We start from the raw sequence: 14157 nt of genomic DNA, 5'->3' as shown, positions 1-14157 counted from the left end.
ATCCAATATTAATTTAAATAATACGCAAAAAATATGTTGTATTATATCAGCCTACTTTAAAAATATATAATTGTAGGTCTAGAGATTTACGTGGGTCACGCCACACTTTACAAGAGGCTGACATCTTTCTGCTATGGATACCCGAAGGAGAACGTCGCAAACTTAGTAATTGGTAGGCTGACAACGTATGGTCTTGCTGAGGCACCGAAATGTGCGGGTTTCAAAATTGTTGCATTCCATTAGTTAAGCAATAGATGGCACTAACTCCTACAAATTGTCTTTTTAAAAGGACAGTGTGTAGAAATATTTGCCATCTAGTGGTAAACTACAGTAATTTCTGGACTATAAGCCGCTACTTTTTTCACTTGCATTCAACCCTGCGGCTAATACAAAGGTGCGGCTTATCCATCAGATCACAAGAGGGCGCACTATAAAGAAAGCACCAGAGTATCAGGCACAGCAAAACAAACCAAGTGAGCCCAAATACAGTAGGAGAGACAGAACGAGAGCGAGACAATTTGCGCCCTCATTATGGAAAAGAAAGTAGCGGGTACCCGGTGCGGTAACATTAAAACACCTGCGGCTTATATGTGTAACAAACTCGAGAATTCCCCAAATGTAGCTAACGCGGCTTATAGTCAGGTGCGCCTTAAAGTCCAGAAATTACTGTAATAGAATGCAACAACCTAAGTTTGAAGCGTGTGCATTTTGAAGCACACACACTACAGAGCCTCAGAAAGACCACACTTCGCAAGCATACCACCAATTACTGCAATCGCTAAGCTCTTGTCTATCGAGTAGCCTTAGCCGAAAGATGGCGGCAAAACATGTCAGCCTCCTGTAAGGCGCGCCGCGACCCACGTAATATAATTAACGATTGCTAGACCTATTTACATTGATGTGATAGAACATATTTCTTTGCATATTATTGAAATTAGTAGTGGGTTTTTAAAATGAATGAACACTGAAAAAAATCAAAAATTTCTACACATGGTCTCTTGAATGTTTTAGTCATATGAATAATAATAATAATAATGATGATGATGATTATAATAATATTAATAATTCTGGATGTCCTTTAAAGAAAACATAGGGCACTGGGAAGTGTTTCCATAAACGGTAATTTATTGAACATTTTACACAAAACCTTACGGTATCTGCTATTTTTGCTTCATTCAAAAGAATTCAACATTTTATATAATATGGTTACAGTATAAAATCTCTAAGACAAAAGTTTCTTAAATAAAAAGGCAACATCTTCATCACTACATGAGATACTTTTCATGATCAACAAAACCTGATCACACAAATGGAATTCCTTGGTCTGTTAAAGAGATGAGTTTGTTCACTGTTTTTCCTTTGCTTGGCTAAACGTTGCAAACACTTTCCCTTTCTCATTGGTGTTACTCAGCTTCTTGTCGTCAGGAGGGCGACTACATCTTTGCAGTGATGGGGATGTCGTGACTTTGTATGTGCTTGGCCCTCCTACCACCTCAAAAACAGCAGCTGATTCACTATCAGACTGTTTGGTGACAAATGTTGACGTTACAGAAGATACAAAAACGTTGCCAAAGCCATCTGTCTCTTTGTATGTTTCACTGACGGTCTTTGTGCCAATTATTCCTGCAGGTTCCTCTGGTACTGTTTGCACCTCGAGCACGCTGACTTTGCGCTTTGCTGGGCTGTGACCAGACCCTTGGGTCGGATCCCCTTGAGCGTTCCTCTCTGGCGTTGGTTTGAATGTCGACATGGTGGGCTTCGGTTGTTCAGTGGGCTTTCTGGCAGCTGAATGGATGGATATAAACGAGGGTGACGACTGGGAAGATGACTGTCTAACGAACTTATTTGCTTGCCTGGTCGCTTCGTGTGTGGGGAGACGAGAGTCACTGGGGTGAATTCTTGTGTCTTGTCCTTGACTTGGTTTGGCCTTGCTTGACACAATGCTGATTTTCCTGATATTGCTGGCAGGTTGAACATGTTGATCTGACTTCAAGGATTCTCCAAAAAGTCCTGACAACCCTGCAATATCGGCCTCAGATTTCAGGTTGGACACGGAGTACAGTGCTTTCTTAATGGCTTCCTCAATGTCAAGAAGCTTGGCAAAAGTTTGCTCCTTCAGATGTATTATTTCCTTGCTTGCTTTTTCCAAATCTTCAAATGCAGTTTCAACCGAAGAAACACTTTCTAGGTCATCATCCTGTGCCTCAACTTTGCTTTGCTTTGAATGTTCTCTTGATGATACCATCCAACCAGGGACATTATTACAAAATGTCTTTAATGAGCTAACATCTGCATTTGTGCTTTCTACTTCTATCTCTTGCACCTGAGACAAGATTCCTTTGAGTTCCTCTCGTTTCTTCATATTTTCAAATATTTCCATGGCTGCCTTCACGTTTCCCTTCATGATCTCATCCAGGTGGACAGAAAGCCTTTGTCGTCGCTGGCTTTCAGTCTCGTTGACTTTCTTCTGTCTTAAAACAACTTTATTTTCATTGTCGTCTATGTTTTTTGTTGTTTGGCATGCATTCGCCGCACTGTTTGTCTCGGATGTGTCACTCTTGCAGAATTGTTTGTTTTGAGCAGTGCTTGTGTTTTTGATTTTTTTTTTCACTTCATCTTTGATGTTTAGGACGTTTTTTGGGCTTTTGGCGTTTTTGTTCCGGTTCCCGCTGCTCGTTCTTTCAAAGTTATTGAATGCAGCCTTCAAGCTCATGTTCATTTCATGCTTGGAATTGTCCTCATAATCTTTCGTGCACTTTTGTATCTCTTCGGCCGCATTAATCTTCTGTATGACGTTTCTCTCCATCTCCAATTCAGCGGTATTTGACTTTGTCACTTGGCAGTTTGATTTTTTAGCACTCGCTGCTGTGTACCTTGTATCATCAACAAACTTGCCTGTTGGAAGTTGAGTGTTATGTTTAGCAATTTGGTGAGAAACTGGCTCTCTTTTAATGGCAGGTGACAACTTCGGATCATCTATGGCCGCTGGTTTAGTCCATTGTGGTTTTGGTGGCAAAGCTGGCTTCAGGTTCTGCGGTTTCTTTATCAGGCGTGATGGGGCAGTTCCAACCTCAGAACTGGACGATTTAGAGCCTCCATTTTCTAGCGGGTAGCATGTTGAGTTCTGTGCTGTGATGGACGGTTGCCCCTCACACGTTACTGAAATTGAAGGAAACAATGTTGTGTCAGATGGAGGCATAGACACCGCAACACTCTGCTTGTGAACAGCTTTGCTGTTCTCTGAACAAGATCTCCCTGAATTCCTGTAAAGCATCGCTGATTTAAAGTCTCCCTTGGAGACATTTACACTAGACTGCTCAAGTGATTGCAATGCGAGATGGACATTACCTCTTACAATGGCTTCTTTATCTGGGAGCCTTTGCTCCATTGCTGCACTCTGCAGAGATCTAATTGTTGACTTTATATCTCCTTTAAAAACATCTTCTGGCCCATCTTCGTTTGTTACGCCATTACACTCGTAACTTACTAAAGGTGATTGTGGTGCACTAGAATTCATTACAACTACACTACGAGGTATGTCTTCCTGTCGGCAAGTGTCTAAGGAAACGTGGCTTTCCAAATCTTTGACGGCATCACTGACCTTTGGACAAGTCTTGATTCGGTGGCTTCTGGAGGTCGAAGATGATTGCGTAACCACCACAGAGCTTCCTTCTTGGACAGAGACATCCAGGTTGTATATTTTTCCCGGAGCAACGACTTGCCGCTCTACTTGCATGCTTTGCTGCTTGGCCAGTTGCAGGGACTTTTTTGCTGCCTTCACATCTCCAGATAGGATTGTCTCTCTTTGTACTTGACTTGCTTCTGTTTCCGGACACTTAGATGACAAGTCCATGTCATAAATAGTTCCAGGTGTAATGTTCTCCCGTTCTATGCTCATGCTCTGTTGCTTTGCACGCTCTAATGACTGCATTGATGCCTTAATGTCCCCAGCCACAATTTCCTCTTTTTCAACCACGACTGATTGCTTTGCTGCAAGTTGTTGTTTTGCTGTTGAAATATCCCCAGGAATGATTTCATCCCGTGGAATGCAGTTTTCAGCAATGAATGAGCATTCTGATGAAAATACCCTTTTGGTGTTCTTCACATCCCCTGGCAGAACATCTGAAATAGTTCGCTCTGCCGCTTCCTTTTGCTGGCAGAGACTTCTTTTTGCCTCCCTCACATCGCCCTGTATAATCTCAATTTGATCATTGCCAAGAGTTTTGTGATCAACATCATCTTCTGATGCCTCAGCAGAATGAAGACTTTTCAGGTAGTGCAGATCTCCTTTCTCGATGCAGCTTTTGTACAAGTTCACATTCCCCTTTTCATTTTCATCTATTCTACATGTTGTTGATATCCTTGGACTGCTGGCAGTTGATAACAGATTTCCAATGGCGGATTTCACATCTCCTCTTTCAATAACTTGACTTGGAGTCTCCATTTCACTATGGCTAAAAAGTGAATAGACAGACATATCCACTTGTCCACCAGTGGTCTCTTGCATTAGGATTCCTTTCTTGAAGTTGTTACCTTGGGTAAGTAGTTCGTCAATCATCTGAACAACGTTTTGAAGTATTTGATCCCGATCAATAGCAGTAGCTGTAGCTGACTGATAGACTGGAAGTTGGACTACGGTAGTATTCACGTTTCCATTTTCCACTTCTCTAAGAAGAGTAACTTGTGTGTTGCTTGGTTTAAGTAAGAGTTGTAAGATGATGTTTCGGAGATTTCCTTCAACAACCTCTTCTTTCTGAATTTGGACTTCATGTGTGCTTTCCCGACTGAATTTGGCCATGGTAACATTTTGACCTTCTTTTGCTTCTATTATTATGCCACTTGAAATAACTAAATTCAATTCACTTAAAAATGACATGGTGTCAGAAACACTGCTGGAGGTGATTTTGTCTAGTGGAGTTGTTTCAAAAAGCCAGGTTGTGCACTTCACGTCTGCTTTTGGGATGATTTCCTCTGAACCTTGGAAAGATGTTTCTTCTGGCTCCTTGATTTTGTCAAGTGGCTGTGATTCAAACAGCCAAGTGCAGCGTTTCACATCTCCTTTCTGGCTGTCTTCTCTGTGGACTGTTTTAACTGGACCTTGCTCTTGAGGCTCTCCCCTGAGGCTGTCAATTGTTTGATTCTCAAAGAGCCAGGTGGAGGTCCTAACATCTCCCCGCTGAACGTCAGTGACGCTAACCATTCTTACAAAAGTATTGTTTGATTCCTCAGATTCAAAAATCGTTTTATTCAACTGCACATTGCTGCCCCCAACGTCTTCAGTGAGCTTAACAGAAGGTTCTTCTCTGGTAGTAAAGGAGTCCAGTGGTTGTGTCTCAAACTTCCATCTGGCTGATTTGACATCTCCTTTCTCGACATCCTCTTGAGTGACAGCTCGGATCACATAAACTTCATTATCTGCCTTGATGGCCTCGAGGGGCTTCGTCTCAAACATCCATCTGGCTCCTCTCACGTCACCACTTAAGACCTCATCCTTTTTCACAGTTGTCACCTCATGAAACTGTCCCTCCTTGTCCCTTATGGCATACAGGGGCAGGGACTCAAACATCATGGTGCTGGACTTCACATCCACATCACTCTCCAGCTGTTCCAAACTGACAGACTTCTGTTCAAGAGGCTGATCGTGGATTTTGTCCAGTGATGAGGTTTCAAAAATAAACTTTTTGTTTTTGACATCCCCGCTCACAGCTTCACTGGGGTTCTCAACGTTTGCATCATCGTTGTCCTTGTTAATTGTGTTCATGGGACAGTTCTCAAACAACCAAGTGAATTTGTGTACAGATCCTTTCTGGATTTGATCGTCGTCATTGTGTTCGTCACAAGTCATCAGCATTTCTGATCCGATTTCATCAAGGGACTGGGATTCAAAAAGTTCTTTAACTCTTGAGACATCTCCTGACTGAAAGTTAACTTGGCTGACACATCTCACGTCTTGTTCTGTTTGGTCATTTCTTGTTCGGTCCAGGGTCTCTGTTTCAAAAAGATGTTTGACTGTTTGAGCATCAGTCTTGGATTTGACAGAATCCTGTATGGTGGTACAGAGGTTTAAATTGTACTCCTCGCCATCTTTTATGCTGTCTAATGGCTGTGATTCAAAAAGCCATGTAATCGACTTAACACTTGCGCTATCAATGGTCTCTTTGTCATTCACTTTTTCTGATTTGTCATACAAAACGTCCATCGGTTGTGTCTCAAATAACCATTTGCATGCCTTGACATCACCTTTACAAGGCTGGGCTCCAACAGAACCACTTGGCTCCATCTGGTTGAACTTGGAATGAATTCCATCTATCGTCTGTGTTTCAAACAGCCACTTTGCCAACTTGACATCACCCACTGTGTCCTCCTCTCTTGTGATGCCTTTGATGACCTCAACATTTTCCTTTCCTTTTGTTAGTTCATGTAAAGGCTTGGTCTCAAACATCCACTTGTAGTTCTGGACCGTTCCCTTGATGCACTCCTCACGACTGACAGTTGTTATCTTGTGGAGATTTCCAGAACTGTCTTTGATAGCATACAAAGTAGAATTCTCAGGAATTTGATTTCCTGATGTATTGTTACTCTCCTCATTACGATAAGCAATTTTACTTAGAGGAATCGTTTCAAAAAGTTGCTTGAACCCCATGACATCACCCCTTTCAATCACATGTTGTTTTCCCAAGGAGCTCTTTTCAGTGCCACGGCCCTCAAATATAATTTTTTTGTCTTTAATCGCTCCTTGTTCATCAGCGGAAAGGGTTATTTTCTTCAAACACCCAACTTCATAGCTATCATTTAGAGTCTCCATGGGTTGAGTTTCAAACAGCCAAAGCGATGTCTTGACATCTCCTCCAATAACTGTGTCCTTTTCCAACATCTTTTCTTCTGCGTTTCCTCGCAGTGTTGCCAGTGGTTGCATCTCAAAGAGCATTGTCTTATTGGTGACATCAGCCTCTGTTGTGCACTCAGCCAATGTGCTCTTGAACTTGTCCACTTCTGCAACCTCCGTTATAGCATTAAAAGACTGGGTTTCGAACATCCACCTCTTTCTGTCCACTCCGCCTCTGTCTCCCTCTTCCAGAGATATGCCCCGAATTATTTTCACGCCATCGCTTCCCTCGTTGATCATGTCCAAAGGCTGGGTTTTGAATAACCAACGAGCACTGCTCGTGTGTCCATTGTTGATCTCCTCCCTGCAGATGGATTTCACTGTATGGATATTTCCACTTTTGTCTCGAATGGCACAGTTAGGGTCTGCCTGAAAGAGTTTCACAGTCTTTTGGACATCTCCTTTTTCTTCCTGGAGCTCCGACATCAGTTTCAAGAAGTTATTGTCCTCTATAGAGTTACAGTGGCCAAAGTCACTTAATGGTTTGGTCTCAAAAAGAAGACGTGTCCCACTTACATCTCCTGGCTGGATGGGCTCCTTCAACACGGCTTCAACCAGTTCTCCTTCTTCTTTTTTGTTAAGGGAATCTAAAGGCTTTGTTTCAAAGAGCCAGGTAGATGTTCTCACGTCCCCTGTGACTGAAGTCTGCCTGTTTGCAAATACCTCTGAAATTTGAGGTCTGTTATCACAGTGCTCAAACATGGAGGAGGTGCCTCTGACATTTCCACTTGGGAAGTTCTCCTCATCCAGCAGCTTCTTGGTTGCATGGGGATCCCCAATAGTATCCAGATTCCAGTTTTCAAAGATCCACCTCATTGACTGTACTTCACCCTGATATTCTGCATCTGTTGCCTCAGTGTCCGCCGGCTGCATCGCCTTCATTATGTCATCATCCACAGCGTCACCAAGATGTCTGATGTCTGGGTGGATGTGTTTAAAGAGCCTCTTCAGTTCACTCTTCTGCCTTTGCTGATAGTATGTGGAAAAGGTTTCTTTAGGTGGCGGCATAGGGAGGCTACTTAATGCTGAGGACCCTTCATAGTCAAGGGGCCTTGCGGGCACAGGAGGAGGAGGTGGTGGTGGTGGGAGAGGAAGATCGTCTTTATCATGAGATGATTCAGAAACTGTCACTTTCATAGCTGTCTCAGCCATCTTAAAATGGAAGAAAACAAAAACAGAACATGCAATAATGTCAGTACTCATTCAGTACAACCAATATTAGACTAGATGCAGATATGTTTAAATGGCATGCAATTAGTATGTAAGTCAAGTCATACGTTACCTTCCTGTATGCTCACTTGATGTTTGTCACTGCAAACCATCCTCGTCACACCAAGGTTAAGGAAAACACTACACGCAGCTATTAGTGGAGCAAAGGCGTTCTTCAAAAACAGTGTCTTTTTTTAATTTTTATTAGCTCTCTTTAACATACAAGTTAGAGATACTAATCTTCGAGGGAAATTTATGATGAACCTACAAGGCACAATAACCTTTACAGGGGAGCTCGATTTGACCTTCTCTAAACTTTTGAATGCACATGTGCAACTGTCCAACGTTTTCACAACTTGCGGTTCTCTATCAAGGATATTAATGCAAAAACGTACAATTTTTCCCCCCATGGGTGTCCACATATATGCCTTTCTGTAACTCCTCCAGTCTCTCTGTATCTCTGTTGCATCCTACTATTGATCAATTGTTAATTATCATCCAATATCAATTGTAATTTAACCAGAATGCATTGATTGATACATGGTTCAAACATCTGTTGCAAATTTGACTGTTCAGCTCCGAGAGAGACAATGAACAGTTGAAACGTTATTTCAAACGTTTAGAAGGCAAATCAAGTTCACCTGTAAAGGCTACAGATAATGTTAGGTTCATCCTGAAATTTCATCCAAAATTGGAATATCCCCAACTTGAGAAACTTTGAGAAGAGTGTCTGTGTATCACTGTGAAAACACTACCTCTAATAGTATCTCACTTTACATTGTTCAAGCCATCATGTCACATATCCCTTATTTATATGTTCAGTAACTTTGTTTACCAAAGACCATTAAAATCATTTATTTTCTGTTGGCAGTGGTTATTTTTGCTGTGACCGGCAACTCTCCTGCTAGTGTTATTTCGCCGTGAATGACTCTGAATGGACAAATGCCGGAGCGATATATTCTTGGCCTGGCGTGAACGGCTATATAAATTAGCGTGATTACAGTAAGTTGGCTGTGAATAGGTTATTTTAGCGTGATGTGGAGGCTGCTGGGAATTTATTATTTTGCTGTGAATTAAGCACTGTGCGTGTTTCCCGCCTCGCTTCACTCTCCTCTGTCTCTATCACAAAGTCATTAATTTTGTTTTGCCATTAAAAAATAGGCTGTTATCGGCATTACCGGCCTAACCCTAACCATAACCCCCAGAATAACTGTTTAATTATTCAATAAACATGGGAAAACTGATAATTTCCAACTCCCAACTGTCTGCAAGAACACAGTAAAAAAAATAATAATAATAAAATGCATAGAGCGATATTTGAACCCATGACTGAGCACCTTTCCGGTGAGCACTCTATCCACTATGTCACGAGATGGTACACATTCACTGGTGCAGAATTTGTACTTATAGCTCTCACGCGATTCACAGCAAAAGCTAGCTGATGAGATTCCACATAATAACCACTGCCTTTTCTGTTAGAATTTCGGTGCAATTCGTAAATGTAGTTCTATAATTTCCATGTTACATCATTTCATTTGATACATACAGTAAATAAATGAAATATTTTTATTACAACAATAATGATTATTATTTAGCTTTTTTTTTATTAATAAAATTGTATGTGCATGATTTGTGTACATGTTACTGTGATTTGAAAATAATCTTAAAAGCTAGTATAATTTTGTTCTAATATGCTCTTGATTCATATTATTAGAAATATACTGTAAATTATTAGGGGTTTTTTTCGTACTATGCAATGTGTTACCCCAAAGTAAAAATGAAGCGTCTCTGTAGTCAAGCAAGCACAGGTTCCGTTATACTGCACACATTCAAAAGCAAACAAAAATACACTCAAAAAGTACCTTGCTGCTTTTAATCCTTGTCCCTGATGTGCCAATCAATCCCTGTTGGGAAACAGAAATGTTAAGTTATGATATTAACTCACATTTTAAGAAAGCCCGAAAATGAATCATCCCTTCATTGCTATTATAACAGTGACAGAGAGATAGATTGAAAATGTGGAACCGCTCCATTTGAAAGAAAACAGTGTTCACTTCCTATTGAATTCCGTGGGCCCAGAGTGTGGTGAGGAATGAGAAGCATCTCAGGAACTTACCGGTTGTGTTGAACGTCCAATGGAGTCAATGGATGCTGCTCTTGACAGATAGAGAGCTGACCTGTCTCTGACAGAGGAGCAAGTTGATATCCTGTTGCCGGCTTGTGTTGTTAGGATGCCACTCTTGCTCAGTGATGTGAATGTGCTATATTTGTCATCTGCAAAAATAATACAAAAGGAACGAATGAGGAAACCTCTCAGGAATAGTTATTAGTAATACAAGTTTACGCAACACTTCTGTGTGTTAATTTATGGTGATGTCCATAGTGCATGTATTTATAGAGGCTTTAAATGGAATCTAATCTATCAATGTATGTTGGTTCCACACAATCAATTGGAAATATTAATGCAGACCTCCCTTAGAGTTTAGCACTTGTATTGAGTTTTGAAGCAACTTAAAGTATCAGACGGATTTTTTTGTTACACAGGCTTCTCAGAATTGTGTTTGTACCAACTGACATGACAAAAAAAGATGTCCCACACGTGTTGCCTGGAGTCAACAGCAACAATCGACTGATGCCCAAGAAGAGGCGGACAAAAACGACAACAGCAACTGCTAGCTCAGCTGCAATCACTCAGATTGTTTGCACATTGTTCATGTGAGCTCCGTGCCATCAAACATCAACACCTGACCTGAAAGAATGCCACCAACTGACCTCAGGAAATGCACGAAATGGATCCTACTCTTAACCCGAGGACAAATTTCACCACAACACTTGTGGAGATAAGATTCAGACGTGTATTTATAGTTGTGAAGTGGATAATATCAACAGCTTATGCTATGAATTATATCCTCTCCAGCTGTAAGTCATGGCCACATTTGGACACACCTCCTCTTTTCACACAGTAAGCCCGAGCGGGACAAAAGGCCTGAGCAGCAAGCTGGCGCCTCTCACCAGTCCGGATTGAAAACATTTTCATAGATGGGTGAGCAGATAGAATGAGGCGGCGAGTGACGTTGAGAGGTCAACTTGTGTAATTATTCACACTTGTATGACAGACCGATGAATTGCTCGTTTGTAAAGTGTAATCATGACCAATGATACTGTACAAAAAGAGTTTTTCAATTTACTGCGGACATGTATTTGATCAGGGTTCATACTCAGGGAATGAGGAGTAGCTATTAGCGGTGCAGTAATGTGAGGGTGTTGTGGCTAGCTAACAGCTGTACAAATGATGGTGAAATGTGGTTGGTATTCTCTCTTGGGCACCGCCTCCCCAACTCCCCAACCCATCAGCTGTTTGTGATTGTTTCCACATTCGCAGACTGTAATGAAAACCACTTCGCCAAGAGACCAACAATATAACACCTACATAACACCGCCATGGTGGGCTACACTAGCAGTGGTGGGAAGTTGTTACTATTCATTTATCTGATGACTTTTTACTTGTACTACTGGAAAAAAGAAATGTACTTTCTACACCTGAGGTCGTCAAAAGAGGCTCATTGTTTTTTTCAACCTTTGCGGATGATGATGTAAATAGAGAATGATAACATCTCGGTTAAGCAGTCTTATTAAACGGGAAGACAATCCCAAAAATGTTCTTTACAATATGTTGTATGCACCCCACATTCTGATTTTCATTAGTGGACTATGAATTAAGCATCTCAGGGGCGGCCATTTTGTTACTTGCCGTGGACTGAAAATGACATCACAGTGCCTCAGGGCTCAGCTTGTGAACGTCGCATGTCCAAGCCCAGAAAACAACCATGAACCGTGATTGGTCGTTAACTAAGCCCTGATTAACTCTGATGTCATTTTCACTCAAGAACAAGTGGCAAAATGGCCGCCCCCTGAGATAGATAAAAGCAGGTGGATTTTGCTGCTTTATTCATATTCCACAAACACAATATTAATCAGAATGCCGTGTTTAGACTAGTGGGGCCGCATAGAACATATTATTGTAAATAACATTTCTGACTTGACTTCCTCTTTAAGTTAATGAAAGCGGGAAAATAATGTTGCATATAATTAACAGTGAAAAAGATTTTTTTATTTTTACTTTTGTACTTTAGAGTCTGTACATTTTTAATCAGTACTACTACTTTTACAGTCTTTCTTTAAATCTGTACTTTTTACTCAAGTATAGAGTGTGAGTACTTTTAACACTTTTGTACTCCAGACACTTGCAGTAAACATTGGCATGACTTTTTCTGCTGCTTTTATGAATGGTGCTGATTTAAAATTCATAGTACAATACTGGACATTCCTTGGAGAAATAATACTGTACTCAAGTGTTTGTGTTTTTCAAAAGAGAATAAAAAAATATTTTTTAAAAAGCACACACATACCATTGTTGCTCACCACTAGACTTTCGGGTACAGCCGATATTTTGCATTTTATGAAAAATTTGTCTTAATGTCTTAATTTGCCCGATCAATCAATTACATCGTTGATTGGCTCCGCTAAATAAGACATTTATATTAACTTCAGTGTTTATCATTGGGTTTTTTTTATTATCCCCCCCTTCCCCCCATGTATTTATTTTGGCGTCAACTATGTGTAGGTTTTCGCTACTCGTGGAATATAGTCCCTATACTCTGTGAATGGCGAAGGTGGAATGTAAAGTAAATATAAAAGTTGTTTAAATAGATATATTGCTCCATTGAATTAGTGATCAGTTATTCTTTTTTCTGATCGGCCGATCAATGTCTACTTACAGCATTAGCCACACCTGCACATTCTGAAAGTCAACACGAGCTGTTTTCATAAAACACTTGATTTGACCATATAAAGCTCAGTTTTCACTGATCGTGAGTTTGATTCATAATTTATTCATGTGCTTAAGTATACACTATCATACTGAGAGGTGTTTCTATATTTAAGTCTTCTGTAAGCTACGTAAATAGATAACACATTGTTTTACTTACAACCGTTGAGGTGTCACTTAAAACTGAAAATTATATTTAGAACTTTTGCCTGTTGTATTAGTGTATGCACATCAACGTAGTATACATTTAAAGCAAATATACATTTGTTTCATGATCATCAATCATTTGTGATATTTAAGAGTTAACTTATAGTAGTCGCTATTAACAATGATTGAGTATTGTTTATATATCTAACCACATAATAAATAATAATCAAATGAAATCTCCGCTACTCACAGACGTTTTATCCAATGGTCTTTCTCCTTTGGTATTTGTGCTGTGTCGTGAGCGCTCACTCCTGCTGCCTCAGTGATGTGTGATGAAGGCCGACTCCTCTCTTGTGTTTCACCCCACACTGACTCTCTGCACTCCACTGGTCTCGGCCCGTGACAGCTGATTTTTATCAGAGCTGTCGCCCCCACCCCGACCTAAGAGCGTCTATTTTGGGTGGGTGACTGGCGGTTGATACTCGACTGACTCAATCACCTCTGTTAGTCACTAAAGGACTGGGACACCCCTTCATCTGCCATTCCCACCAATATTTTGTCATTCCTATCAAAGCCCCCATACGTGTCAGTGGGTGGCACTGACAGCTAAATGTACAGGGACTAACTCATTCATTGCCATTGATGGCTATAGACGTCAAAAATTCATTTGAACTATTTCTATTAGTTTAAAAAAAATTCCACTTTTGCAAACAAGAGTATGAAAACCGAGGGGAAAAAATTGGAAATTTATAACAGATATAAAATTTGTGATTAATCGTTAGTTAACTAGTGAAGTCATGTGATTAATTACAATTAATCATTTTAATCGCCTGACGCCCCTGATTTAATTCTTTTTTTATTATTAAAAATAAGGGGCTTCAGGCGATTACAATTTTGAATCGTAATTAATCGCATGACTTCAATAGTTGACTCACGATTAATCACACACGTTATATCTGTATAAAAATACTATTTTATTTCCTAGGTTTTCATAAAAAATGAAATGAATTGAAAAAAATGTTAAACTAATAGAAATAGTTAACATGAATTTTTGACGTCTATAGTCGTCAATGGCAGTGAATGAGTG

General features: G+C 40.4%; 1 protein-coding gene across 3 annotated transcripts; it reads right to left on the bottom strand.

Annotated features, from left to right (window-relative positions):
- Positions 1 to 1105: 1105 nt before the first annotated feature.
- xirp1 (xin actin binding repeat containing 1) lies at positions 1106 to 13449 on the bottom strand. 3 transcript variants are annotated; one of them, XM_086099080.1, is made up of 5 exons: positions 13321 to 13449; positions 10212 to 10369; positions 9958 to 9999; positions 8169 to 8246; positions 1106 to 8038 (listed from the first exon to the last, which is right to left on the bottom strand). In XM_086099080.1, exon 5 carries the CDS (start codon positions 8036 to 8038, stop codon positions 1346 to 1348), a length of 6693 nt encoding a protein of 2230 aa, XP_085955206.1. In that variant the 5' UTR covers positions 8169 to 8246; positions 9958 to 9999; positions 10212 to 10369; positions 13321 to 13449; the 3' UTR covers positions 1106 to 1345. The 3 variants fall into 3 exon arrangements, with proteins under 3 accessions (XP_085955206.1, XP_085955197.1, XP_085955215.1); XM_086099089.1 differs by lacking the exon at positions 8169 to 8246 and having other exon boundaries at positions 3012 to 3159; positions 3602 to 8038; XM_086099071.1 differs by lacking the exon at positions 8169 to 8246.
- Between the last annotated feature and the right edge of the window lie 708 nt (positions 13450 to 14157).

This window comes from Leptonotus elevatus, chromosome 1 (assembly GCF_054856555.1).
Source record: "Leptonotus elevatus isolate MCC_2025b chromosome 1, RoL_Lele_1.0, whole genome shotgun sequence".
Lineage (NCBI taxonomy): Eukaryota > Metazoa > Chordata > Actinopteri > Syngnathiformes > Syngnathidae > Leptonotus > Leptonotus elevatus.
Note: the sequence above shows the minus strand (reverse complement) of the source record. Positions and strands in the feature narration are given on the sequence as shown.

Coding starts and splice junctions, on each gene's coding strand:
- xirp1 (XM_086099080.1), bottom strand. CDS start 8,038: ATGGCTGAGACAGCTATGAAAGTGACAGTTTCTGAATCATCTCATGAT.